This window comes from Kogia breviceps, chromosome 16 (assembly GCF_026419965.1).
Source record: "Kogia breviceps isolate mKogBre1 chromosome 16, mKogBre1 haplotype 1, whole genome shotgun sequence".
Classification (NCBI taxonomy): domain Eukaryota; kingdom Metazoa; phylum Chordata; class Mammalia; order Artiodactyla; family Physeteridae; genus Kogia; species Kogia breviceps.
Window position 1 is genome coordinate 2,961,204 of NC_081325.1, and position 27,531 is coordinate 2,988,734.

General features: G+C 52.4%; 1 protein-coding gene across 9 annotated transcripts; it reads left to right on the forward strand.

The window, feature by feature from the left end:
• Positions 1-189: 189 nt before the first annotated feature.
• Positions 190-27,297, forward strand: FGF9 (fibroblast growth factor 9). Of its 9 annotated transcripts, XR_010837178.1 has the most exons (7): positions 2,893-3,098; positions 3,405-3,668; positions 4,357-4,475; positions 4,632-6,013; positions 6,877-6,983; positions 7,538-7,593; positions 9,173-9,261. XR_010837178.1 is itself a non-coding variant. In XM_059041498.2 (3 exons), the coding sequence occupies exons 1-3, from the start codon at positions 912-914 to the stop codon at positions 26,372-26,374; spliced, it is 627 nt and encodes a 208-aa protein (XP_058897481.1). In that variant the 5' UTR covers positions 190-911; the 3' UTR covers positions 26,375-27,297. The 9 variants fall into 9 exon arrangements, 1 of the variants encoding a protein (XP_058897481.1); XR_010837175.1 differs by having other exon boundaries at positions 4,357-6,013; XR_010837176.1 differs by lacking the exon at positions 4,357-4,475.
• Positions 27,298-27,531: the final 234 nt, after the last annotated feature.

A 27,531-nucleotide genomic window follows, 5' to 3' on the forward strand; every position in this document is an offset into this window, starting at 1 on the left:
CGCAGCGCGGCGGGCGCGGCGGGCGCTAGGACCGCGGGGAGCGCGGGCGGCGCGGCGCTACCTTAAACCCAGCCCAATGCCGCTGCCTGCGCCACTCTGCGCGCCGCGGGGCTGCGCAGGAGGAGCGCTCGCCGGCCACCTCGCCCCGCGCCCGCGGCGACACCTGTTCGCGGCCGCCGGCGGCACGCGGGTCCCGCCGCGGCGCCCCTCGGTCCCGCCGCCGCCCGCCGCCCGCGCTAAGCCAATGGACGCCTGCCGAGCCCCTGGAGAATTCTGGATACCAGCTTTGGACGCCTAAAGTTTTTCCTTCTTTTTGTTTTATTACCATTATTCTCATTTTTGGAGGGAGGACGGGGGCAGATTTGTCGCCGCCACCAACGTGAGATTTTTTTTTTTCCCCTTGAAGGATTCCTGCTGATATCTGCAGAGTCGGTTAGAGTGAAAACGGCGCATGCCTTCCTGGATCCGTAAATTCTGACGTAGCCCGTGCATCTTAAAACCCCCTATAATAACGCCTAGGCATTTAAGTTGCTATGGTCATTCTGATCTCAAACCAAATGGAGAAACTACGGATTTTTTTTCCTTATTACGGTCGGATGGGATGAAGACCTTCCTGCCTGCTGAGAGCCGCGGAATCTATCTGTAGAGATACATAGATACGTTTATCAATATGTCAGTGTGTGAGTATAAAGTGGTGGCTTCTTAGACTATCCGTGGTTTGACCTTGAACCTGTGCCAGTGAAACAGCAGATGACTTTTATTTATCCATTTAATGGATTGAAGAAAAGGACCTTTTTTTCTCTCTCTGCAACTGCAGTAAGGGAGGGGAGTTGGATATACCTCGCCTAATAGCTCCTGGGTTGGCACCATCATTATTGTTTATCGCTGTGCTCCGAAAGCCGAGTCTTCTGATGGCTCCCCTAGGTGAAGTTGGGAACTATTTCGGTGTGCAGGATGCGGCACCGTTTGGGAATGTGCCCGTGTTGCCGGCGGACAGCCCGGTTTTGTTAAGTGACCACCTGGGTCAGTCCGAAGCAGGGGGGCTTCCCAGGGGACCTGCAGTCACGGACTTGGATCATTTAAAGGGGATTCTCAGGCGGAGGCAGCTCTACTGCAGGACTGGATTTCACTTAGAAATCTTCCCCAATGGTACTATCCAGGGAACCAGGAAAGACCACAGCCGATTTGGTAGGTACACCATTAACCCTTTACGGTCCGTGCTGGCATGTTCCGATTGTAACTGCCGAGAAGGTGGCTGGGCGGGGGATGCAGGAAGGGGTCTCTTCCTCTCTCTGTCTCGGTCTGTCTCTGTGTAGCTAGCTCAAGGGGGTGGGGGTGGGGGGAGGGAAGCCTCCGGAATTGCAGATCTGCCGCTGGCACTGATGCGGGTCTACATTGAAAGGCTTTTTTTTTTTTTTCTTTGTAAAGGAGGGCATGGTTTATAAATATAACACAAGCCCCTAGTTCTTTTGCATCACATACACGGGAAGATCGGGTTTAGGAAGTTTCTTTTGAATGGACTGATTCCACGAGTTTAAAGCTTTAATGATTAACTACTGAGAACTTAAAATGCATTTTCCTGAAGGCAGTGGTTCTCTCATCTTGTGTCAAATGAAGTTTTTGCCCCTTCCCTTTTTTCCTCCAATAAGTATCCTGCCTGAATTTTAAATTAGGCGTATTGCTTATTCCCACCGTGAGGGTCTGGAACCCTTTAGGCGAAGGTAGGTGGCTGATTGTTCTGTTGGGGAGAGGACTAAAGTCGTATTTTAGACTCTGGGCTGCAGGGGCAGAGGCACTGGGGGAAGATGACTCGGGAAGGGGCAGGGCGCTCACCAGGGGCGTTCGTCCTTCCAGCCACGAGTTATTCCCTGTGCTTTGTAATTTCCGTGGCGTGCAGCCCTGGGAGGCTCTGGTGTGAGTGTGTGCGCCCGTGCAAAAGCTGCGAGCTAATTTTAAAGGGCATCCCGAGGATCTCATTTCCCGAGGAGGGTATTTGTGACTCAGCATGGACGGCTGCAGACCCGAGGGCTGGTCGCTGCCCCCTTGAATGGGTGCACACACGTGCCTGCTGGGCCACCCTGAGCCCGACAGCGGCGACTCGGCGAGCACAGCCCCGGGGTGGGGGGAACTGATGGTGGAGGGGCGACTCGGGTTTTTTCCTTACTTACCAAAAAATAAAAAAGTAAAAAAAAAAGAAATAAAAAAGGAGGGAGGGGGGGCGTTTGGGCAACAGGACTGTTGCAAGGAGTTAACTTATCGAGTAAACCTACCTGACAACCCTTACACCAGGTCGTAAAAGCAAAGTCCTGTGGTGATTTCTCTTCCTCAAGCTTTAACGCCAGATGTTGAACACGATCTAAACTATCTGTGTAGGTTCGTGGGCCGCAGACGATGCTGGAGGTGAGGACGGGTCGGGCCTGAGACGGGGCTGGTCCCGGATGCACGAGCCCCGGGATTTTCTACCTCGGCTCACCCCGCACTGAACCTACCGGCGTGAACTGCGGGCGGGCTGCCTCCCTTCTCTGCTTTGCAGCTTTCAGTTACGGAAACGTAGCCCCGAGAAGCGGAGGCGGCTCTGGCCGCCGCGGAGCGGGGACGAAACTTTCCTAAAGTGCTCTCTGCGGCCGCTCCCGGGGCTGCTGCAGGACCCGGGGCGGCCGTGGGCGGGGGCGCCGAGCCCAGACGGGTCCCCGGCGCGCCGGCCGGCAGGTGCCACTCGGCGGCCGCCGGCCAACTCCGCGCGGTCCTAGAGGCGCTCGGGTTCGGCGGCTTGCCCCCGCCCCGCGCGCCCTCGGCTGCGGGGACCGCTGTGTCCCGGGCGCCCGGCCGGCTGGCGCGCTCCGGCCGCGCTTAGGGGTCGGGCTCCTTTTGCCCGAGCCGCGTCCCTCTGCGCTCGCCGCATGTGAGCGCGGGTCCAGCGGATCCAGCCGCCGCCCGGGCAGCGCGGCGGCGCGCGGGGTGGGAGCTGCCGGAGGCGTGCGCGGCGGGGGACTCGGTGGCGGGGCCGAGGCCCCTGAGCCCCGTCCCGTCTCGGACCCTTCTCCCTCCTTCGACGCTCACAGCCGGGTCTCGGGAGCGGTGGGCTCGCGGCGCCGGAGGTGGGTCGGCCGGCCGGCAGGGCGGGAGCCGCGGGGAAGGGAGGGGGACAAAGGGCGGCGCAGGCGGCGGGGGCCGCGTGCCATTGTTACCGCTCCCGAGCGGGGCCCCGCGCCCCTCTCCGCGCCCTGCGTGGCCAGGCCCCGGCCCGGGGAGCCCGCGGTGGGCGCCTGAGTGCGGCCGGCGGCCTGGAGTGCAGTCGAGGGCGGGCCGGGAGCGCCCGGGACCCGCGCAGAGAGGCGGGGAGGCTCTGGTTGGGGCTCCTCCACCCCGCCCCCACCGTGGGTTTTTTTTTTTTTTAAACGCAGTCACCTTTCGTGTAGGACGTTCGCTACACGCAGCCGAGTCATTAGGAATCCGGTGACTCCGCCACGGGGACAGAGAGGGACCAGGGTGGATGGAGGGGACCGGAAAGCGGGGAGCCGAGAGGCGCGCTCTAGGGTCAGCCGGCAAGGACGCTGGCACGGTGGCTGAACAGAGACCGTAAAACAAAAACCCGGCCTCGGAACCCCACTTCCGACCCCGGAGGTGACACGTCCACTCCTTGTCCGCCCAGCGCTGCCGGCGGGCTGGTAGGCGCAGTGCTGGGTGGGAGGCCGGGCAGCGGAAGCCCGGCCGGGGGTGGGGTGGGGTGGGGTGGGGGCCCGGCCCGAGCTCGGGGGTCGGCCGGGAGCTGGCGGCGGGGGAGGGGCGCGCCCGGCGCTCGCCGCGCCCTCACCCGGGTTTGGATGCGGCTGAGTGGGTGGTGTGCGCAGTGGGGGCGGGGAAAGAGGGCGAGGCGGGAGGCTTATTTCAGCTTCCATCCGGTGGCAGGGAGGAGCGCCCCCGGGGTGACAGCAGTGCCGCGGTCTCCCGCTGCGGCAGGTCCCAATATTAGCAACCTCTGCAGCGCGGTGCGGCCGAGCCTCCCACCCTGGCTCCCGGCCCCGCCCGGGGCGCCGAAGGCGGAGGGCGGGCGCTAGGACCTGGGGCGGGGCTGCGGCCGTCGCACCTGGAGCTCCCGCCCCCGCCCCCGCCCCCGCCCCCCCCCGCCTCACCTTGGGCCCTCCCCCTCCCCCGCGTGCGCACCCCCCCCTCGCCCGCTGCTCTCTGGGGACTTCGAATGCACCCCCGGTTTCTCTTCCGAGTCCAAAGGAAAGAGTAGCTGTGGGTAGGGGCGAGGGGGGTTTGCACCCTGATTGAAACAGAAGGTGCCTTTTCTACCTGAAACGGAAAGGCAGGAGGAAGTGTGCGGGGAAAATGACGTGCTACCCCCCGTAGCCGCAGGTGACCGCAGCTCCTGGCAAGCGTGGCGGCGGCACTGCGGCGGCGGTGCGGGTCGTGGCGGGGGGGGGGAACCTGACTGCTGTCCCAGCAGGAGCCGCGCGGTGACAACTTAGGTAGGACCTAGAGGGAGCTCTTTGTTTTCCTTTGGGGGGTGCTGGCGTGGAGCTGACGCCCAGCCTGGAGAAAGGGACCCGGGACTCGTATCTCTGGGTGATATAGGCCAAGGGAGCCAGACGGGTCGTTTACTTTTTTTTTTTTTTTCTCTTTAGAGCACTTGCTAGACGGAAAAAGTGAGCAGAAAATCAATTGAGGAAATGGTAATGTGGAATAATAAAGAAGTGAGCGTCGGGCCTGATCCGTTATTTGGCTTGGCTCGAGGAGCCTGAGCGGGGTGACCCCGGCCTGGTGCGGAGATGCCTGCTTCCCTGCCGGGCGTCTTCCGGCCCGAGTGCAGCTCCGCCAGGCCGCCTGCATCAGGACCGCCGGGTCCAGGGCTCAGGTGAAGTTGTACCAGAGCGGAGAAACATGATAACAGCATGCTTTAAAAAGAAAGAGATTCAAAAAAATCTTACTTCCAGGGTTTTGCACTTGAAACAATGCCGTTCTGGGTATCTGGCTCTTCAATATCTCAGTAAGGGAAAGGCTGCCTATTTAAGGAGCTGTTTTCAGGATAGGTTCAGATTCTCGAAAAATCGGTGGGGTTATGGCTCCCATTCAGCTAGTCATTTCCCACATGAACTCTGGGATTTGCTCAAGTTGCTGCAGACTGGGGCTTGCTGGGATTGGGGCTGTGAGCTGATTGATTTGGCAACCCTGGTGCGGGATTCTCCCGGCCAGCAGGGAGCTCTGTGGGGGGTGGGGGTGTGTTAATCTATTTTCGAAAGCCTCGTGTCAGGCCTCTCTCCACAGTCTGCACACATTCTTGTCCTCTGAAGAATGCAGCTCTGTTAAGTGTTGGGGGCTTTTAGGCTGGAGGGTTGTTTAACACGGGCCAGAGTGGAGCTGCCTGGGCTGGCCCCCCCACTTCCCATGGCCAGCGTGGAGGTGAGGCCCATGCAGAGGGGCTCTTGGGAGCTGGGCCAGCTTTGGGGTCATGGTCCACGTGAACAGAGCTTGGGGGCTGAGAACTACTACCTAGTGAGTCCGGGGCAAGGATGATGCTCTGCTGAGGTCATCTTCCTGAAGTGGTCCCAGGAACTGACCTGGCCTCTCGCAGACCACAGGTGACCGTGGACCCCGCCAGGCTTCCTGGGCCCAGTGAGTGCGTCCTCCCTGGAACTGTTGCCTGCCGTGAAAGGGAGTCGACAGATGTCCCTCGTCACTGACCTCATGCTTCCCAGGCCACTGCATCACGGCCCATTGCTGTGGCCCTTCTGAACTGCCTAAGAGAGATGGGCCGCCGTGGGACACATGTGGGGGCCACATTTTAATTTCAGGCCCAGAGCCACCATTCCCTCCCTCCCTTTCCTCCTTCTCGTCTTCCTAGCTCTCTCCTTCATTCCGTGCCTCTCCTGTCGATGGTGAAGCACGTCACCGTTTCTACACGGACGCCTTCTCCTGGGCTTTTCCTGAACAGACCCGGGGGGAGCAGCCCCACTCAACCCAGTGTGGTTGGGACACTTGCTCGGCAGTGGCTCGGGCCCAGGGAGAGGTGAGCTGACCCGGCCGAGGTTCTAGAGTTCATGGTGGACACGACAGTAGCTGGAATGATAAGCATTGTAGTCTGCGGGGGCGGGAGCTGCTTACCAGGTGGCCGGGTCTTTCTGGCCTTGCAGCTTCGGCCCTCTCTGCACGTGAGGGCACGGCTGTGACCCAGACGTTCTGCGTTCTGCTTGTCCTCGGATCATGAGGTGGCCCCATAAAAAGCTGGGCTGCTCTTTCGAGGTCTCTGCTTCTCAAGGAGCTGCAGAGGTAGGGGTGCTGGTTTGCCATGATGAAACCTTTTCCGCCTGGGGTCCCCGACATGTAGTTCCTTCTCATGTGGAGCACCCCTAGGAGGCTCGTCTCGGCCCGATTCCTTTCAGGAAGCCCCCCTGACTCTCCTTGTCCAGCCTGAGTCAGCCACCACCCTTGGACACGGAGCGTGCCCTGAACACCTGCCTCTCACCGCACTTCCCACATTGTTATTACATTTATCTGGCTATTTCTCCTGCCTCCCACTAGACGAGAAGCTCTCTGAGGGTGTAGGCTAGACCTTGTCTATCTTCATACCCTCAGCAAAGGGCGTGGTGCTTGGCTTACAGCAGAGTCACTCCTTAGTTTGCTGATCGAGTGAGCACATGTCTTGCTGATGCCAGAAAGAGATAACAAGATAGATACCTGACTATCTTCATTTCCAAAATGTATAATAATCATTTTGGACCTTAAGTCCTTTTAAAAAAAAAAAAACCCTATGTGCACAAAGAACAAAGTGTGAGTAGTCTGCACACACAGGAGGTGCCCACCTTCTCGAGTTCTGTGTGCTGAGAGCACGGCCCCAGGAGCTCACGTGGCCCTCGTTTCCTTTGCTTCTAGTCCCGCGTGCCGGGCCTGCAGAGCCTCACCTCGGTAACGTCTTCCAGTCACTAGTGAGGGAATAAGTCTATAAAAGTGGTACCGAAATCATGGATCCGTGGGAAAAGGTAAAAGTGATGGGAAGGTGTACTTAGTCAGTAAGGACCTAGGCTTTGGAGTCTGACTGCGTGGGGCCAAGTTATCCTTGAACCTAGTGTCCCCACGTGTCACCTGGAGATTAGCATATGGTAATGCCTAGGGCTGTTCTGAGGGCTGAATGGCATCAGGCCTCTCACTGGGCACAGACTAGATGCTCCAGGAGTCCAGTGGTTAGGAGTGTCGCTGTTGATACGATTAGTCCTGATGTTCTGCTGACTAGCCAGTTAACGTGGTTTTGTGAGATCACTTGCACTTATTTTTTCTGAGGTCTGATGGGCAGTGTCAGTTAATAGTCCTACAGCTGCCTCCTGTTTAGGGCAAAGAGAAAGATCATCAGATACCCTCTTAGAAGTTTGCAAGTATTGTTTATTTTAGTTTTATGACTTTCAGTTTTATTGACATGGTGTATTAAATCGGTCAGATGCAAAGGGGCCAAATGTTTTCATTTTACAATGAAAATTGGACATTAATGAATTCCTTATACTATTTCAGGATAACTATGACTTATATTGTATGTTTTCAGGTAGCTAAGAAGAGATTCACATGTGTGTGACTCCTATAGTAATAAAACGCTACAGTGTAAGTTATTTTTAATCATAAGAGTTAGACGTAGTGTAATGAAATAAAATGATTCATCAATAAGGGCGTGCATCTCACAGGAAATGACTCTCATGGAACTACTGCCTTATTTGTCTTTCCATTTGGTTTGTGAGGTAGGGATGGCTGGTAATGAACTTATTTCAGATGTATTTTTCACTAGAGAGTCACAGGTTATCAGATCCAGAACGCAATTTGTATCTTCTCTTTATATTTATCCACACACTATTTCACATTCTGTTAAAATACATAGTTTTGCAGGTCCAGATAGACATTCTGTAAACCGTAAGCTCAAAATATTTGTTGCATTTTGTGCTTGTAACAGAATTAGGAATACCTCTTTATAAGAAATCTCTTTCCCTTTGTCCATCACCTTGGAACCTTTGCTTTATTAGATTTATGTAGTTCACCTCTTCTTGTGATTGTGACACAGTCTATTTTGTGAGAGTTGCAAAATTAATTGTTTAAAAATACATGTAAGTGCTTTTCTGTGAGTCACATGAGACTGACTCTAGCCCAGGGTTACCCTTAGTTCCTTTCTAAACTCTTAAATGTAAGTAAATTTTTAAATATTTGGAGATATTTTTAAAACGACTCAATATTTGGTATGTGTTAATACAAGGTTTACACAAAGTGTAGCACTTTAAGACAAAATGGAAAAAATGGCTGAGCATGAGTGATATTAGCATTGTCCCAATATACCATTGGGTAATCATGTTAAAACAACAATGTGGTTATAGAACCTGGAACTGCTGTCGTATGACCACAAAATTCTGGGTTCGTGCCCAGCTTAGGTATTGTTATTCTTAGTGAGGTAAGCAAGGTGAAAGAAGGAAATGAAAGAAGATCGTTATGTTGATTTGATTTTGGGATATAGTATTCCATGCCTATTTTAAATCAAGAGCATTTTTGGAATCATCATTGTTTTCCCCCAGAATATTGTTATCTTAATTGCTTAGCTATCTCTTTGGGGCTTAGATAAGCATAGTGAAAATCAGTACTTTGTCTAAGCAGAAATATTTGGGATATGTGTGGGCTTTTTAGTTTTCCAGATGGAGCTCAATACAGTTATACAATAGAGAGCTGTGGATAACTTTCGGTGTAAACCAAACAAGTCTTTGGTTGGCATCTCCTAGTCTTATTGTGAGGGGCATAGACCCTTCTCTGAACAGAACTTGTTTTTCCCAATCCATGGCCATACACAGATACTTAATTTCACATTGTTCAAGTGGAGGTAAGTTTTCTCGTACATTATACTCTTTTAAGTTAATTAGAACATGTGCATTGGTTTCCTGACATGCCACTTCTCGCCATACCTATGTAAATGCTAGCTTTTTTACTTAAAAAATATTTTGTTATGTGTCGTGTTGATAAGTATTTTTGTCTCGTTACTGTAAGATGAAATTCAGTTGAAAAATCAATTCTTTGGGGCAGTGGTTTCAAGAGAAGACACTTCTCGAGTGAAGGTGCCGCCCTCCTCTTAGATGCTCCCAGGGATGTGGACGCTCCAGGGGAGATGGTCTGTGCTCTGACCTGTTTCCCTCTGCTGTTGGTCTCACAGGCATCCTGGAGTTTATCAGTATAGCGGTGGGCCTGGTCAGCATTCGAGGCGTGGACAGCGGACTCTACCTCGGCATGAATGAGAAGGGAGAGCTGTACGGATCGGTAAGTACCGAGAGAGACCTTGCCAGCCTTCCTGACTCACGTTTGCTGGGAGATGCTCTTTCTCTAGCTTATAAATAGAAATGAAACAGTGGTGGGAAGGGGAGTGTAGGTTTTCACTTTTTGAAGAAAACCACTTCATTTTTATTAATAGATATCAGCCCTGGATCTTCACAAGACCAAAGTTTCTAAGCAAATGCTTTATTTATATGCCAAGCCATTTTCATTGTCAAGGAAATAAAAAATTCACAACTGTGAAAAATCCCATCTTCTTGTATTGAATGGGAGTTATTTTTGAAACGAATTGAAATGATCTTCCAAGCTTTGCCAAGCATTGTAATTAAAACTAGAAATAGACCGTGCAGTGAGTATAAACCCTTTCTCTGAGCTACATAAAGTTTTCATTATGTAGAGAGAGAAGGGAGATGGAAATTATTGTCAGATATTCTTGTATGTGAATAAGAATATAAAAATATAATAATTATTTGCAAGTGTTATGAGTTTCTTTCTTCCCCTGTCTTACTTCCCATCTCCACGGGGCCGTAAGCTCCTTGGGTGAGGCAAAGAAGAGCACTCACTGTAGCCCGCCAGGCACGGTTCTAGGTGCCAGGGTTGGGGGGGGGCAGAAATGAACGAGAGCCCCCCCGCTTCTGCTTTGAGAGGAGGGCAGACTGTGTATGTCTTTACTGCACAGCAGGAACTTGATACATTTTTGCTAAAGGTATGAGTGTAAATGCTAGGTTCTCAGTTACCGTATATAACTTGCGTTTTCAACAAAAGATTTGTAGTGAAGTCAGCCTTTAGTTTCTTGTTGCCATTATAGGTGGTCAAATGGGGATTTAATCCATATTATCTGCAATATGAGAACTGTGGCTACAATCTACAAAAATTTGAAAATTAAAAGACGCTCAGAATGGGAGAAGTTCTGGAGTTCTCTGTTGGCAGAAATGAAGGGCATTTTTATGTAGAATCAGGAGAAATTTTTTCTAGATATCCTTTTTTTTAAAATCCATATACTAGTAAATACACATACACATACATGCACACACACACACACACAAGGGTTGGGAGTAGTATCCAACTTTTACTCAGAAACTCTAGGAGACAATAAATGGTGTAGTCTGAATATAACACCCACCATTTTTCATGACACAAGGATGGTTTTTCTGCTTTGGTAAAATTTGAATGTAGATTGATTGACTTTGTTAGACATTTGTCTTTTTAAAAAAGCGCTTCCTCGAGAGAATGGATTATGTTAAAATAGGTTTTTAAGCATAGGATTGAGTTTAGTTTTTTAAACACAGTTCTTGGTCTAGATGAAGTTATTTACTTCCTAAATTATCTTCGTCAGTGCTTTTAAGTGCAAAGATTCAAGATGTAAGGAAGCTTTTAGATTTTTAAAACATGAAGTGATGGTCTCCTTTTGTCACCCCTCACTTTTCCCTTCACTTTTAGGTCCTTAACGAGGATTCAATTCAGTCAGTCCTAGTTGGGCTCAGTAGAAGGCTTTCTGTGTTGGGTCGCAGTCTGACCTTTCATGGGTGGGTGGAAGGGACTGTAGTTTAATCACCGTGGTCTCCAGATTTTTTGAGTGTGGATCTCAACACTGCATCTTAAATGATTTGAAAATTGCATATGTAACGCGCAGTTCATATATGTTACGTTATTTTATAAAACGCGCCTTAAGGCAAAGTGGTTTTTTTTTTTTTTTTTTTTTTGCGGTACGCGGGCCTCTCACTGTCGCGGCCCCTCCCGTCGCGGAGCACAGGCTCCGGACGCGCAGGCGCAGCGGCCACGGCTCACGGGCCCAGCCGCTCCGCTGCACGTGGGATCTTCCCGGACCGGGGCGCGAACCCGCGTCCCCCGCGTCGGCAGGCGGACTCCCGACCACCGCGCCACCAGGCAAGGGAAGCCCCAGGGCAAAGTGTTTTGAAGGCCGCGGTGAGTGTGAGTAGACAGAGGCCGGGCCGCTCGTCCTCAGCCCTCGGGCCACGCGGACAGCCGCCGGCCTTGCGTCCGCGAGGCCTCGGCCTGGCGCAGGGCCGCTTGCGGGGGCCGCCTGCCCGCTCCCTGCCGCCGGCCTCCTCGCTGTGGCCCCGTGGGAGCCCCGCTGGGACGAGAGCCGCTGAGAACGGGGCGGCAGCCAGGCTGGAGGCCCCGCGGCCTCTGCTTTGGCGCCTCTCGGGCTCCGTCTGCCCCGCCCCCAGCAGAGCGCGACCGCCCCCCTCCCTCGCCGCCCCTTCTCACCTGCGGGCCCCGCCGCCCCAGCCTGTCCCGCGTCCGCGCCCGCCCCCCTCCCCACCCCGGTGGGAGCGTCCCTTCAGACCCGGGCCCGGGCCACCTGCCGCTCGGGGCCCTCAGGCCTCTGCAGGCCGAGCCGCCCGTCCTGCCGTGTCCCCTCCGCGAACCGCGCTGCTGGCCCGCCTTGCTGTGTCGTCCGCGTCCGTGTCCGTGACCCTGTGTGGGCCGCGTCCACCTCGTTGCGCTTCTGCGGACACTTTCGGTCTGCTGGGCCGCGCCGCCGTCAGGTCCCCCCTCGCCCCTGCCGTCCCTTCCCCCCCCCCCCCCCCCCCCCCGTGCCCGCGGAGGCAGCCTTCTGCCTTTCAGATTCCGTGAAGATGCTGCCTTTTCTGCAGAACCTCCCCTGCAGCCCTAACTCCGACCCTAGCGTCTGGTCAGCGTTTCTTGTGTTGTCCTCTGGGCCCCGGGGATGCTCTGTTTGTGTTTCCGTCATCGCGCGAGGAATGTACACTTCCGCTGTGGCCGTGTGGCCGTGTCCCCAGCGTGTCGAGGGCCTGGGCTGCAGCTTTCTTTTGAATGTCGCCCCCCCCGCCCCGCCCCCCCCTGCCAGAGCCCGGGCCCCGCACATGGTGGGTTGAAGCTGATCGAACGTCGTGGTTCATTCGTGGCTTCACTGGCCCTGGAGGTGCGGCCCTTGAGGTCAGCGTGTCCCTAGGGCCCTGCTGGAGGGAGGGGTCCCTCCCTGCCACCCCCGTGCTGAGCTGGGCTGTAATGCGTCGTCCGAACGTCCAGCCCCAGGGGGAGTGGCTGAGGCATGAGGACCTCAGTGGGTGCCCTGCCTGCTCCTCCCACCCGCGAAACCAAGGGCTGGACTTAGGAGGCCCCAGTGGCTCCTGCTCTGGATCTCGGGATTCTGCAGGCTTCGCTCCCGAGTCTTGCCTGCCTGGTCCACAGGGTGCTCTGCGCGCAGCAGGACCGTCTGTTCCCAGCGGCCGGCCTGCTTTGCCCGTGGTCCGTACCGCATGCAGGTGTGCGCAGGCGCGGCGGAGACCATCTCCTCGGTGCTCAGGAGTCACTTTGCACTGCGTTTGTGGTTGTGAGAATGGGGGGGGGGACACACTCACACGTCCCCTTTTCATCCTGATGAGATGCAGAGAAGGAAAGTGAGAAACAGGCAACGATACTGTCGTTAAATACGCTGGAAACTAGCCCGAGGAGTTTGCTTGTATGAAGTTGTGTGAAGCTCTGTAAAGTGGAAAAGGTGTATTTCTAAACATTGGGGAAAACTTGAAAAGACTGACTCTCATTGGGAAAGAAGGTAAATAGATTTGGGGAAATAGCCATCACTTTTATAAAGTAAGTGAATGTGTAAATGTAGCAAAAATTAATGTAAAATGTATTTTGGGATTATTTTTCTCTTTTCATCTATGTAGATCTTTTGTTTCCAAGTTTACATTAGGATTAGATCTAAAAGGCCAGAGGTGAATGGGGTAATATTTCTTCAGAAAAATATGTGGGATTGTGACATCCCATTAGATTGTGGAAATAGGAAAAACTCTATTGCTGATGTGTATCATTATATGATTTAAGGAAAACCTGAGTCGTTTTACTTCTGGGATGGAGTTTGATTATTGTATTCATGTGTTCATATCCATGCCTCCATTCATTTGCTCATTTGTTTACAAACATTTATACCTACTATGTGCCCAGCATTGTGCTAAGTACATGACAGTGCAACAAATATCTCAAAATCTGGTAGGAGAAATACAAATAATTCAGTGCGATGTGAAATGCACTGTATTAGAGGAATCACAAGTATCTTGGGAGTCCAGAAGAGTGTTTAAACAACTGCTTGGGGAAATTGGATGGTAGTGCTTAATTGGGTCTTGTGGGATGAATAGGAGTCTCAGAAAAGGGAGGGCAGACAAGGAAGGGCACGTAATGTTTCAAATGTAAAGATTAGAATATCCTGCCTGGGTGAGATTTAGGGAGTGTATTAGATCTCTCACATACACACTCATTTGGGTGCACACTTGGGCAGAGGATTAAAGTATTAGAGTATTAGTTTACATTTGTCACTTTTGTTCTTATCAAAGAGACTAGAAGTAAGGCTCACTTTTAGGGTCTTAATCTTAATTATCTGAGTATCATCAAGATACTTCAGTGTGTCAAGGATAATTGGCTGTAACAAATATCTCTTTAAAAAGGAATGCCTTGGGGCTTCCCTGGTGGCGCAGTGGTCGGGAGTCCGCCTGCCGATGCAGGGGACGCGGGTTCGTGCCCCGGTCCGGGAGGATCCCACGTGCTGCGGAGCGGCTGGGCCCGTGAGCCGTGGCCGCTGCGCCTGCGCGTCCGGAGCCTGTGCTCCGCGACGGGAGAGGCCGCAGCAGTGAGAGGCCCGCGTACCGCCAAAAAAAAAAAAAAAAAAGGAATGCCTTGGAAAAAAATTAATCTGTTTCAAGGAGCCTGCGTTTAATGAGAGATAGATATTGACCTTTTCATTAAAAAAAGGTATTACAATCACTAAAAATGTAATGATACAGGAAAGCAGAGCATGGGATCTGTAAACGTGGTGAAAGGGATGACATGGATTTCTGGTTTGTGTCCCTTTTAGCACTTACTGTATTCTGTCCGGAGTTTTCATTCCCCGTCGGTCTTTCCCGCTGGGTTAAGTCCTCAGGAGCCAGACTCTGTCTTTCCAGTCTGTCTGTTTCCTGAAGGTCCGCCCTGCATGAGCAGTTGGGACAGAGGGTTTGTCACCCCAGCTCTGCAGCTGGTCCTGCGCTCGCGGACAGCACTCCCCAGCATGTCGCTGCCCACCGGACCGTCCCGGACCTCCGCAGGCGGGACCCTGCTTAACTGTGCCGGCTGAAGGGCAGGGGGTGGGGTGACTTGCTCCAGGGCGGGAGCTCGGGGGCCGGTGGGCCAGAGCAAGGACTCAGACCAGCTCTACGGGGCCTGGCCGCCGCGCTGACAGAGGTGCTGCTGTTTGTGGTTCTGCTTCCAGAGACGCAGCTGGGCCCGATTGCGTTTATGTGAGTCCATGTCCTCAGTAACCAAGGTGTGATGGATTTGGACTGTGTTTCCAGTGCACAGGAACTTAAGAGAGCCCAAAACACTGGGGCAGTTGTCTCTACTGGGTGGACGTGTGTGAGCCAGAGCTTTCCACGTGTGCGGCGTTTCCACGTGTGCGGTGTTTCCACAGTGGGGGCGGCAGCAGGGGGCCTGAAGGACCACCCGTCCCAGGATGAAGGAATATGTCTACCTCTGTAAGAGGAAAACGGTGAAGTATCTCAGATCCTCAGAACCCCATTTGCCTTAGATTATTTTTATTATCTTATTTGAATATGTACAAACACGAACCCCTTATGCCTCTTTGGCAAGTGCAATTCAAAACATATTTGTATTAAAATTCACACTGGACTATAAGACCAGTAGACGCTGAAGCAGCAGGGTGGGTCTGATGTGATGGCTGAGATGCTGCTTCAGTGTCCGGGCTTTGAGCTCGGCACACCTGCCCCCCGGGGCTCCTGGGGGAGGGGGTCCTCCCCCCATGTCTTCCGGTGCGAATTACTGGGAAGCCAGGCGTCACCTGGCCTTCACCGATGTTCCAAGGATGTCGTTTCTCTTCCCAGTAGCCCTGATGGTGAGAGGAGTACTGCTTAGCGCTGAAGGTAACTTTAGACACACGCACAGTCTTGGGCTGCAGTGCGTGGTTATGCGTGGTCATCTGGAGGGTCTAGAGTGGCCTTAAAATGATCCCTTTACTTTTTCATGAAATGACGGGTCAGAGAAAACGCTCTTCCAGGAAGCTTGTTGCCCCCAGATTTGGTCCTTTATCCTCCTGGGACCCGTAGGTGCCAGTTGTGGAAACGCCTGGGGCTGGGAGGCCCTGGCAGCGAGGGTCCCTGTTGTTTGCATCAGGTGCTGCGGTGCCCTCGTGAGGGGCTTTGGAACAAGCAGAGTGAACGTGTGTGTTACGGAACAGGACACCGTACCCGATGGCCTGTCCACACTGGACTTAGCAGTTTGTCATTGTGCTGTGTCAGTTCAGGTGACTTTGATGGTGGACAGTCAGGCGTGTCCTGTACGTCGAGTCCCCAAGGAATGTCATTCCTGTGAAGGAAATGAAAAGGGTCGTTTGTGCAGGAATCTCCTTGATGGCAGGCATGCTCTGGAAGTGGGCGGTTTTAAGTAGATACTTCGGGTGATAGAGCAAGGCCTTCAATTGCTAGTGTACGTTGCCAGCGTTCAGAGGATCAGGTGGTGACTTTGAAGACAGGAGGGCAGCGCCTCAGAAGAGCGTCTTTTGCTGTGTGAGCTGATTTCGTTCGTAGAGTGTCCTTGTTCTAGAGGTGATGGGAATGAGAGTTTAGTGGCTTAGCGACTGCGTCAAGGTAAGGGCTTACTATTTGAACACAGGTGAATTAGTAACTCCTGCCTGATACATATGCATGAGTGGCCACCCGTTTTCATGAATAAAAGATATATATATATATATTTGTTTTTCTTTTTGTTGTTGTTGTTGCCAGAAATAACCCGGTATTAGAGCACGATTGTGGTCTCCTTCACAGGCAGGTCTTTGAAACAGTTGTTTCTTTCTAGTAGCCTAGTTTCTATTTAGTGGTTCATTTGTTTCCTTAGCATCTATACTCCTGGCCGTTAATGAGTGGAAAATCATCTTTTAAAAAACGTATCTACTTATTTATTGAAGTTTACTTAGTTTCAAGGTGTTAAGCACGGGAGCTGCCTCCCCTGACGGTCTGAGGTGCGCAGAAACCTCGCAAGTTAGTGGCGGCTGGAGTCACTCGGCACAGGTCTTCGCGGGCTTCGGGAAGGACCCGGCGTAATGGTCGAAGCTCACGGGCGGGGCCCAGTAGACCCGTGTGGCAGGAGAGGCGGGCCGGTCATGGTTCCAGGACCCGGGGCTGTGCTCGGTGCGCAGGGAGAGTCTTCCTTTAGGGTCCGGGGTCTCTGGTCCGCCCCTCCGTGCACCGCGCGCACGTGGCGCCTCTCTGCAGAGGGTCGCCTGTCGGGCACGCAGAGCCAGGCCGCTGCCTGGATGCTGGGGGCGCGGGGCTTCCGCTCCTCCTTCCCGCCTCCCCCGCACGCCCCCCGCACACTCGGCTCCCCTCGCTTGCACGCTCGTTTGCTGCCGCGGAGCCAGGGGACGTGACCGTGTCCCTGCCCACACGGGCCGGCCCTGCTGTCGGTGCCAAGAGCACAGTGGCCCTCGTGACTGCAGGCTGCGTGCGCGCACGCTTGTCTGCTGGCTGCAGGTGCTGCGTGAGCCTGCGGCCGTGTCGCTCGCAGGCCCGCGCAGAGGGCCGGAAGCCGCGTCTCGAGGGGGCAGCTCCCGGCCGAGGCCCCGTGAGGGCAGCTCCCACTGAGCAAGCGCCCCCTCCGCCACGGGTCTCGCGTTTTTGTGCTTTTGGTGCTGCTTTTGCTGGTTAGAATATGCCCCCGGGGCCAAGTACTGAGATGCTGTTCGGTGTCCCAAGTGCAGGAGGCTGGGCGAGCCTCACGGAGGATACACGCACCTCAGAGGAGCCTCCGTCGGCCCGAGTCGCTGCCCGCGTCCACGGCTAATGAACCAACACTATTGACCTGAAACAAACAGGCGTAAAACAAGGTTATGTATTGATCGGTTGACAAAAATGTCATGAGCAGAGGCTCTCGGGACCCTGGCCCTGTGTTTCCCCGGGAGCCGTGGTTCAGGGCCCCGATCCACACGCAGCACCCCGCGCAGGTAAGTGCTGTTTTCTCCTGGGGTGGCCTTGCAGCTTTGGGGGGCAGTCAGACGTGCAAACCAAGGCTTATAATTTGGTGTGATTGGTGTCGTGACAGAATTGTATATAGAAGGGCCTTGGGGAACCTGGGGGAGGGAGCTTCTTCCCTGGCCTGGGAGGGTTGCTCACAGAGGAGATGGAGAAAAGTAGGCAGGTGGTCTCGGGGAGGGAGAGGCTGGCGTGAAAGCGGCTTCAGGGCTGCCGGCTTTGGAGCCTGATTCTCTGCCATCTTTACTCCCCCTCCAGCCCCGGCGGCCCTGGCTCTGCTTCTGTTTATCTCAGCTGCTGCCAGAGGCCATGCCACTGACATTTGGAGGGTCTTCCACTGTCATCATCATTGCCATCCGGGGGTGCTGCAGCCTTGCTGCTTCGTGTCCTGGCCCGGGGGGACACCCCCTCCCGGAGAAAGCCCCACCCGCTTGCCCCCGGGGCCACCCCCCTCCTGCCCCCTGCCAGGGCTGGCTTGTCTGCTGCGGGTCTGTCGACATGGGCACCCCGCAGCATCCTTGCAGGCGGCTGAGAAGAGTGTCTGCCTTCCCAGGACCCCGCCGCCGAGGCTCCCCAGGGACGGAGAGGTTCTGGCTTGGAGTGGAGCCCCACAAAGGGCTCCAGGAATGCTTACAACCCTGACATAAATGCGTCCCTTCCTTCCTCGATCTTTTGTTGTTGTGATTTTTCAGAGAGCTCTCTGCTGCAGTCTGCTTTTCCTTTGTGGGGAGCCGCCCACGGCTCAGTGCAGTGTTCTGAGCTCGGACTTGCCAAGGTCATGCCAAGGGCACCCTCCCCGGTGCTGTGCGCGCTGGGCCGGCTCTGCTGTGGCCGGGAGTGGCTTTGTCCGTGTAGCTGCCACACTGCCCTGAACGTGTGCACGCGCTTGCCGTCCGCTCCCAGCCGGGGGCTCCTCTCAGCCCTCCCGCCCTCCCTCCCTCTCTTCCATTTTCCCTGTGAATCGCCGTGTGGCAGGTCGTTTTCTCTGGACCCTCTGGGATGGCTTGTATTCCTTTTCTTTCTCTGCCTGTCTTTTGAGTAGATTTTCAGTTTACTGTGTTTCGATGGAAGGTTCAAGCCTGTACTTGCATCCTGAAGAGTTTGCACTTGGAGATGCAGTGTGGAGTGGGGGCAGCGCAGGGCCTGGGATGCTTAGCTCCGTGGCTTGTGGGGCTGTGCAGCCTTGGGCGTCCTCCTCAGGCCGGCTGGGCTGGGACTAGGAACCGGGGTAATGAGACAGCGGAGACGGGACCCAGGATGCGGCCAGCGCTGTCCTGGCACCCGGGGCTGTGCAGCTGCTCCTTCGCCTCCTTCGGGGATAAGCGTGGCCCCAGAAGGAGACGCCTGCGTGGAGGCGCGCGGAACCCGTGCTTCTTGTGAGTCTGAAGTCAGAAGTTAAGATTTAGGACACAGTCTGTGAAAGTAAATCAACATTTCCCTTCAGATCGAACTATGGCGCCCCTTGCATCATACTTGAAAACGTTAACCATAAAGCTTTGTTTGTTAAGGTCAATTTTATACACCTTCTTCTCCAATGCAGCACACTACAATTTTACCCTCTTAATTAAATGAAGAAGTTGCACTGCTTACTAAGGGCTCAGTTCCCATCGTGGTGACTTCTCATGCCCGCGTGTGGGGGAAGTCGCTAGGCTGTGGCAACACTGCAGCGGCCACCCTGGGGCTCGGCGTTTCAGGGTGAAGGTGCTGTTTTGGAAGCGGCCCGCGCTGGCGTGTGGCTCTGGTGCCTCGGAGGGGCAGGCCGACTGGCCGATGGTATTAGCTCAGCTTCGTCCTGGAAGCGGGCCGTTAGCAGAGGGGCCCCGAGAGAATGGGACGGCCCCCCACGTGTGAGGAAGGGAGAGCAGCACCGGTCACTCGGCGCGAGCGTGGGGCCGTTTCTCTAGCGCGAGGCAGGGGCCGGGAGGGAGAGTTTGGTTCCGGAGAAATCTGGGCTGGCGCGAGGCCAGCTGGAGCTGGTGGCGGGCAGTGGGGGGCCCCGGGGAGTCGAGAGGTGCCAGAGACACACATGTGCTCGTGAGCCCCCTCGGGGTCTCTCTCTGCACCCCGGAGGGGGGTGTGACTGGGTGTCTGAGAACTTCTGGAGCCCTGGTGCCGCTTCTCTTCAGCATTGCCCTTTATCTGCCCTGGGCACATGCCCAGCTCTGCCGCCAGCTCTGGGGGCTCTATGACTTTGGTAACTGCTTGTTTTCCTACAGGATTTGGTTCTTCTTCCCAGCAGGTCCTCTTCGGGCAGCTGACGACGTAGGGTTTGTTGGTCAGGCAGACGTTCATTTGTGAGCCGTGTTTTTTGAGGCCAACACCGGGGGACATCCTTTCGGTCTCCCAGGGAGGGAAGGAGGGGCCCCTTGTGCCGAAGCCGTGTCTTCTTCCCCGTCCTTTCTTCCCCGAAACAGCAGCCTCCCCGCTTGGCTGCTTCTGGAAGCATTACTTAGCTCTCGGTCTCTGCAGAGGTAACGGAGGCGGCACATTTGGGCGTGTTTCTTCCCCTATTTTCCAGCGACGCTGCAGCCTCTTTTCCATGTCCTGGTCAGTGCGTCCTTCCCGAGTCATTGAGGGTGGCTAGGCCTCCACACTGGATGCTCCAGGGCCGGATCATTCGGCCTTAGACTCAGAGAGACCCTGGACATCCCTGAGTCCAGTCCCCTCTCTTCACAGAGAAGGAGGTTGAGGCCCAGGGTGGCTAATCAAGCCCATTGTGTGTGTGTCTGTAGGAGGTTGACAGGTCTTTACCACAGAAATTACGTGACTCTTTTAGTTCTTCAGAAATTGCCTTTGCGCTGACTTTGCCATCATCTTTGTTAATCTTTCAGTTTGTCTATTTTATTTCTGCACTCAAGGCCTGAACTCGGCCTGCTTTGCCTACCGTAGAAGATCTCTGGTACGTGTTTCTGTTTCGATTCTCCCTCCTGCCGTGCGCCTGCTGATTACCCTGCAGACAAGGTGGTTGGGTTCCAATGTCTCTGCCTGGTGTCCTTAACAATAGGAATTATTTCCTTCATTCCACCTCCCGGCCTTGAAGCTGTCCACTTCTCCTCCATGGTCTGTCCTTCTACTTTCAGTTTTTACAAAGAGTAATATTTAGCTTGAAGTTTTTTCAGCTTTTGCAAATCTCTGATGGGCATTTTAAGTGGTCACTGAATGACTTACTTCTCTTATCAGATGATCATCTATGATAAGAAATGGTACCTGTGCTCTGAGACCCTAAGAGAAACTTCACAAACTTTTCCTGTAGGGCTCTCGGCAGAAGCACCAAATGTGCATAGTCTACCCATTAGCAGAAGCAAAAATATTTCATAGAGTGAATATTAAACTTATCCGCTTGAATTCTGTTCAACCTTGGGCAGGATTTTCTTTCCCCTGTGGGGCTTCACCTATGAACATATATTGCAAGTTTATGAGCTCACTTGATTTGCTAAACAGATGTCCGTTTCTAGGGTGGCTGCTAAGGACAGCCTCTAGGTTGTCTGGTCTGCCCTGTGGTACCCGCGGCGGGCTCTGTCCTTGGCTGTGTGGTGGGTACCACGTGGCTGGTGAGCCCACGCCACAGGAGACGTCCAAGGCCAGATCGGATTCAGACTGGGCCCTACCTTCGAGTCCACAGGTACAACTAAGTACACAGCTTCTGGAGCGAAACTGGATTCTGTCTTGTTTTGTCTGGTTTGGTGGGGGAGGAGTGGAGAGAACTAGGAATTCTTACCCTTTTGTGTCTTTGATGAGACAGACATTGCCCGCCCACTTGCTTCGTTGGTGTACGTTGACCAGACGCAACTGATTCAACTGTTCCCGCAATTCCAGCGGCAGTTTTGATGGCCAGGGTCATGGGTGTAAAAGCAGACCCGTGGGACTGGTAGGGATTTTAAAGAGGTTTTGGAAAATGCGCCTTGATTGAGGCGTGTTAAGGGCTTAAGGGGGCTGGATCTGCATGGAGCTTCTAATAAAATGAGAAATAGTGCTTTCCTGCCTGTTCTGTGTGTTTGTTGCTTTCTGTGTGGGGACTTCTCCCAGGAGAGAAGCATTAAAATACCTAGCTTCTTATTAGTGATCCTGTCATCATTATATTTAATCACCCCGATGCTCGCAACGGTTCCCATTAAGATTTTACTGCTAGATTATTAATGAGGAAGGTGCATCTCCACGAGTAATTGTAGTTAAGGGAGGTTTAAATACCGTGACTGGGGTAAACGGTAGGCGGAGAATGAGCGATTACATCAAATCAGTAATTTACAAAAGGTTCGGGGACTCTATCAAGGCAGTTTCTGACCTTGGGATTTCTGTGTTGTGAGTTTATGCAGGGAGGTCAAAACAACCCATTGAGTTGAACACAAGCAACCTTTTGGATGGTATGGTTAAAGCTACGCCATATGTTTATGTGTGTAAAGATGGAAATCATGTTTTAAAATAGCAGCATAAGTCTATACATTTTCCATGAGGACTCTTGAATCTCAAATTTTGAAAACGTGTGATTTCAGTTTGTAAGTGGGTACAGATAGGAATCAGGCATGGTAACGCCCATGTGGATTACACATTTTCCAATTGTCAAATAGTTAAGAGTAGTGTCCATATGAGTTTATGTCATATAACATTCCTAAACGTTCTCTGGGGTATACTATAATTTTCACGTTATTGTCTCATACTTTGGTTTTAATAGGATTGGTAAAAGTTCTGAAGTTTTAATTTCAGTTTTTCCCACTGCTCAGAATTTGATGATATAAAATGAAAAGGGGTTTGCATACTCGCTGACATTCACCAGATTTTGTTCCAAAGCATGGGCTTTAGGAGACTTTTGAATTAAGTCCACATTCTCCACCCAAGCTGAGTGACATAATCCAGCAGTTCAAAGATAGGTATGCCATAAACAGCTATAGTGAAATAATCCCCCCCAAAATATTAAAACATGGAAATACAATAAAAGCAGAATTGATCACTTTATAGTGGAATACTCTATAAACTGTCTGCATTGGAAACACGTGGTGAGTTTCAAAACATCTGAGTTCTATAATCCTAAAGTGTATAGTTTATTTGAAGGCAGAAACTGTTTTTTCTCCTCTGTGTATATATAAGAATACAGCTTACTATATTTTTTTGCTGTCCCAATTTGCATTCACTTTCTTATTTTTAATTTAGAGAAATCACTTTGGAGTACAAAGATGTAACATAAATATATTCACCTCAACTAAATGTTTTATCGCTAAGTACTAAAGTCTAATCGTAAAGAGATTAATTCTGGAAATCTGGCTGCTTTGTCTACCTTTGTCTGAAACGAAAATCACACATTAACATAAACCTAAGTAGCAAGAAGAAATTATTTGAAAGCATATACATGGTATAGAAAGGTATCAGGGTCTTTAATTTTTAAGATCATTTAAATTAAAAATTTTTTTTAAGGTCTGCAGGTTTATCTGAGTGGCATTATACCCCTTGTGTAATAATTACGGGAGCTGAACTGGATCAGGGGTTTTGCAGTGTAATGTCTGCACGGCCTCATTTAACTAGTTAACTGAGGTTATCCAACCCTCCCGTGAAGGAGAGGACTGAACTCTTAACCATCACAAAAGCTTCTGTTTGTAGATGACACTGTTCTATGCGGAACGGTTCACTTCATTTTCCACGTTGCCTAGAGCATTATATTGTGTGTGTAAACGGTGTTACAGCAGCCTCATAAGGGGAACAGAGCCGTGTTTGCTGAGCAGTGAAAGGGTTAGTTCAGTTTCTTACCTCGTTCAACTTTTTTAAAAAGGTTTTTTTTTTTTTTTTTTTTTTTGCAAACTGACAGTACCCCCAAAACATGTGAATTGAGGCTCATCTTCAATACTGGACTCATTAGTGTTTCAGTCTTAGCGTGCAGCGTCCTTCCCACTGCAGAATTCTGTGCATACGCTCTGTTTTCTCTCCACCTCCACCCGTTCCTCCTGCAAAATGAATAGTGTTTTTTAAAAATTGCATTTTGAGGTAAAGAAGAAAGGCAGCATGTGTGATTGTCAGAATCAGAGGGGCTGCACCGAGTTCCGGAACGTGGTCCGTGGAGCCCCCCGGCCCAGCCCTTTGGAAGGGGCCTCGGAAGTCCCTGCATGGACGGGGTGTCTGGAGGAACCGTCCATTAGCGAGAAGTGCAAGGTGCGGGGTCTGTGGCAGGTGACCTCCCTTCTAGGCCCCCCTGTCCCGGGCATTTTCCGGGGAAAGTTGCAATACCTGTTGGCTGAGGTTGGCTCCAGTTCTGAGAGGTTCTGAGCCCATGGCTCTGACATGCCCCCACGGTGATGTCCTGGGCTCCGGGGGCCCATCCCCGGCCACGCACCTGTGATGCCCTCGCCTCAGGTGCTGACACTGACCTGCTCCAGCTGAGGCTGCCGGAGCAGGGGCTGTGGCTCCAAAGCCAGGCCCCTTATGGTGTGCAGACCCTGAGGTGGCCACGTCTCCTCCTGAGCCCTGAAAGGCCATCGCCCTGCAGGTGTGACTTGTATACAAGGCAGGTAGAAGCTGGGGCATACCTTGGGGTCCAGAAGGAGGCGGGAGAGCCTTAGTTTTTAAACAAAGTATCTGTCAGGTAAAGTGATTTCCTGCTGAGAAAAAGAAAGCTTAATTTGAATTCTTTTTTCATCTTCTTGGTAGAACTGAAGGCTCTACAATTCCCTACTTCGGTCCACCTTTATTAAGTAGAAAATAAATGAACATCGCTTGTTTAGACAATTTACTTAATCACCGCAAACTCAAACCGGACATTTTAAGCCAGGAATAATCTTGTCTGTGGGGACAATATTTATTGTACAGATAGAAGTAAAGTCTGAAATAGCTGTTAAAGTCTTTAACGCACTATTTTTACTTTGTCCGCTTTATTGGAGATGATACAGAAATCACGTTCGGCCTCATCTCCCCAGCATGGGGGGTTTCCTCTAGGTTTGCTCGTGGAGGGAGGTGAGGGGCTCCTCTGCCCGCACCCCGGTGAGGGGAGCTGCAGGTGCCACTTGCCCCCTGCAACGCACCTTGTCCCTGTAGACCCAGCATCAGCTGTCCAGAGTTTCCCCATCATCCTGTCCTGCTCGATGCTTTCGGTTGCTGTTGTTGCTTTCCCTCGTTTCAGCTCACTTAGCAGAGACCGGTCCAAGGAGACGAGATTTTGTTAGCAACCTGCTCAGTACATTTTGATCACCTAGAGCGGCGGTCCGCAACCTTTTTGGCACCAGGGACCGGTTTCGTGGAAGACGGTTTTTCCACGGATTGGGCGGGGCGATGGTCCGGGAGGTGATGCGAGCGACGGGGGGGGGGGGGGATGGGGAGCTGCAGATGAAGCTTCGCTCGCCGCCCCCCCCCCCGCCCCCCGGCTTGCCTCCTGCTGTGCAGCCGGGTTCCTCACAGGCCGCGGACCAGTACCGGTATGGGTCGGTGGCCGGGGGTGGGGGACCCCTGACCTAGAAGAGCAGCTCCCAGGAGGTGCAGGTCCCCTGTGTTTCCGGGTGGCTTGAGCCTTCCGTGAACGGAGCTGCGATGCTGGGAAAGCTAGCTCACGCCGGCCGCTGGGTTTCAGCATCCTCAGCTTGACACGCCCCCCCGTCCCCACCCTCGCTCTCCCGACGCGCGACCGCGGCAGCTGGAGACGATGCCTTCCGGCCCGGCCGGCGGTGAATCAGTGCACTAAGCTGTGTCCTCAAGTGTGTAACCGTGCGTGGACATGTGTTCGTAGGTTTTCTTATTTACGTAAGGGGCCAGGTGGGCAAGAGCAAGGCGGACGTTTTCAGAAGTCATTTTAGCGTTTATTTTTAACACTGCCATCTGGGGCCATCTGGGAAGGTGCTGATCTTAAAGTTTCAAGGCGGGGAGAAGAAGGACCGGAAGCCGGGCCCCCCACTGCCTCACTTCTCCAGGCGCAGCTAGAAGCACGTGTTTGTGCCCGGAATGAGTGCACGGTTTGGGGTGTGACGTGTGCATCGCTTCTGGTCCTTACTGCCCTCGAGACACGCGGCTGCAGGGGCCCTAGGTTACGGGGTTCCAGGGAACCCAGGCTTTCACAAAGCTCTGGCGGAGGGTGAAGTGTAACACATTTGTGAAAATGTGGAACCTTTCTGCTTTTAAACTGGGGGGAGTGAGTGGGGGTTCTTCTAGGTTCAAGGAAACAGGAGAGCCAGGATGTTTGTCTTTACTTCTTTGTACTCAGGAAGACCCAGTCCCGATAGAAAGCATCGTATCTCAGAATGTGGACCAAAGAGTGGCTGCATCAGAATCCCACAAGGCCTGTTCAAAATGTGTATTTCCAGACTTTCTGGATCAGAATTTTTAAAAGGTTGGGGATTGGAATTTTACACTTAAGAAAAGCATTCCAGAGTGATTCTTCTGCGCACTGAAGTTTGAAAACCACTCTTCTAGTGTAATGAGTAACCTCCACTGCTTCAAAGGGCAGAAAATCTCTGACGTCACTGGTGATGTTGGTCTGTGTGGCGAGGACTTTATGAAAAACAGGCTGAAGATGAAGCAGCACTCTGAGACTCTTCCTTCGACAAGGCCCTGCCCCCGGGATGGCCACCATCCTAATTGCTCTGGTGAAAATGGGAACAGCTCATGGCGTTCGCTGCCTTTGCCTACTGACTCATTCAGATAATTGGCATGTGGAAAAGTTTAACTAGAAAAAATTAGACTCTTTTGTGCTTTAATCGTTATGAAAAAGCATTAGGAGGTAGTTACATTTATAGAGGTAAGCAGTTTTTGCAAAGTGCACTTAAAGTGGGTTAAAATTGGTATTTTGTCACCAGTTATGTTATGTAGCAATTGCTTTCATACGGAAAGTAGCTAATTTTTGCAAAATATTTGCTTTTGTTTTTTAACAGGAAAAACTAACCCAAGAGTGTGTATTCAGAGAACAGTTTGAAGAAAACTGGTATAACACGTACTCCTCGAATCTGTATAAACACGTGGACACTGGAAGGCGGTTCTATGTCGCGTTAAATAAGGACGGGACCCCCAGAGAAGGAACGAGGACTAAACGACACCAGAAATTCACACATTTTTTACCCAGACCAGTGGACCCCGACAAAGTACCCGAACTCTATAAGGGTATCTTAAGCCAAAGTTGACAAAGACCGTTTCTTCACTTGAGCCCTTAAAAAAGTAACCACTATAAAGGTTTCACGCGGTGGGTTCTTATTGATTTGCTGTGTCATCACATCAGCTCCACTGTTGCCAAACTTTGTCGCATGCGTAGTCTGACGGAGGCGTGGAGGGGACACGCTGATTTTGTTCTCCAGGCTCGTCCTCCCTCGGGACCCCCCTGCCCACTGCCGCGGGTGGGTGGTGAGCAGAGGACAGGAGGCCCCGGGGGTGAGGGGGTGAGCGGGGCCGCGGAGAGGAGGGAGCAGAGAGGACCAGCCGATGCATGTGGGGGTAGATGCGCTTTCCCGTCCGATCTCTTGTCTTTCATCCTCGTCAGCAGAGCTGCCGCACCTGGACGCATCCGGATCTGGCTGGCGGCCCGAGGGGGCCCCCCCCCCCGCCCCCGCTGCGTTTTCACAGGCAGGAGGGTGCGGTCTGACCGACGACGAGACTTTCTCGGTTCGTTGTCACGGGTGTCATCCCAGTGAATTTAAAGCAAAGACCTCTTAGTTAAAAAAAAGAAAAAAAAGAAAACAAGAAAAAAAGTTAAATTTATTTATAGAAATTCCAAAGGCAACATTTTATTTATTTTATATATTTATTTATTCTATAGAGTTTATTTTTAATGAAATATGTACAGGCCAGATAGGCACTTTGGAAGCTTTAGGCTCTGTAGGCATTAAATGGCAACGTCCGCTACAAACCTGTGGCGCATATTCATGCAGCGAACGTGGCGTGCGTGGATGCGAGACACTCAGGTGGCCCTAGTGTCCTAAAGGCGACAATCGCTTTTGTGCCCGTGTTATTGTAAAAGCGACGCAAACCGTTCACGACACTGAGTGTGCACTCTTCACACTGCTCGTTCCATAGCTTATCCCAGAGGATTAAAGATAAACTGGGTCTCAAACTTTTATTCTGTGTCCGTAATATTTTCTCTCTCATAAGTGACTTCCTCCCTCACTGTAACTTCACGGTTGGAAAATATAAGGGTTGGTATATATTCTACTTGTCTAAATGTATCGCAGAGTATACCAAAGCTAAACAATAACTGTGCTTTTATTTTAGTCGATCTCCAGAACAACAGGACTCATACTGTACTGGTTTAGAATTCTCAAAAAGTAAAAAAAAAAAAAAAAAAAAG

Bases quoted from the DNA above. Each gene is read 5' to 3' on its own strand.
- FGF9 (XM_059041498.2), top strand. From the start codon at position 912: ATGGCTCCCCTAGGTGAAGTTGGGAACTATTTCGGTGTGCAGGATGCG. The intron at 1,189-9,172 runs GTAGGTACACCA...TTGGTCTCACAG, and splicing joins GAAAGACCACAGCCGATTTG to GCATCCTGGAGTTTATCAGT. The intron at 9,277-26,128 runs GTAAGTACCGAG...GTTTTTTAACAG, and splicing joins AGGGAGAGCTGTACGGATCG to GAAAAACTAACCCAAGAGTG.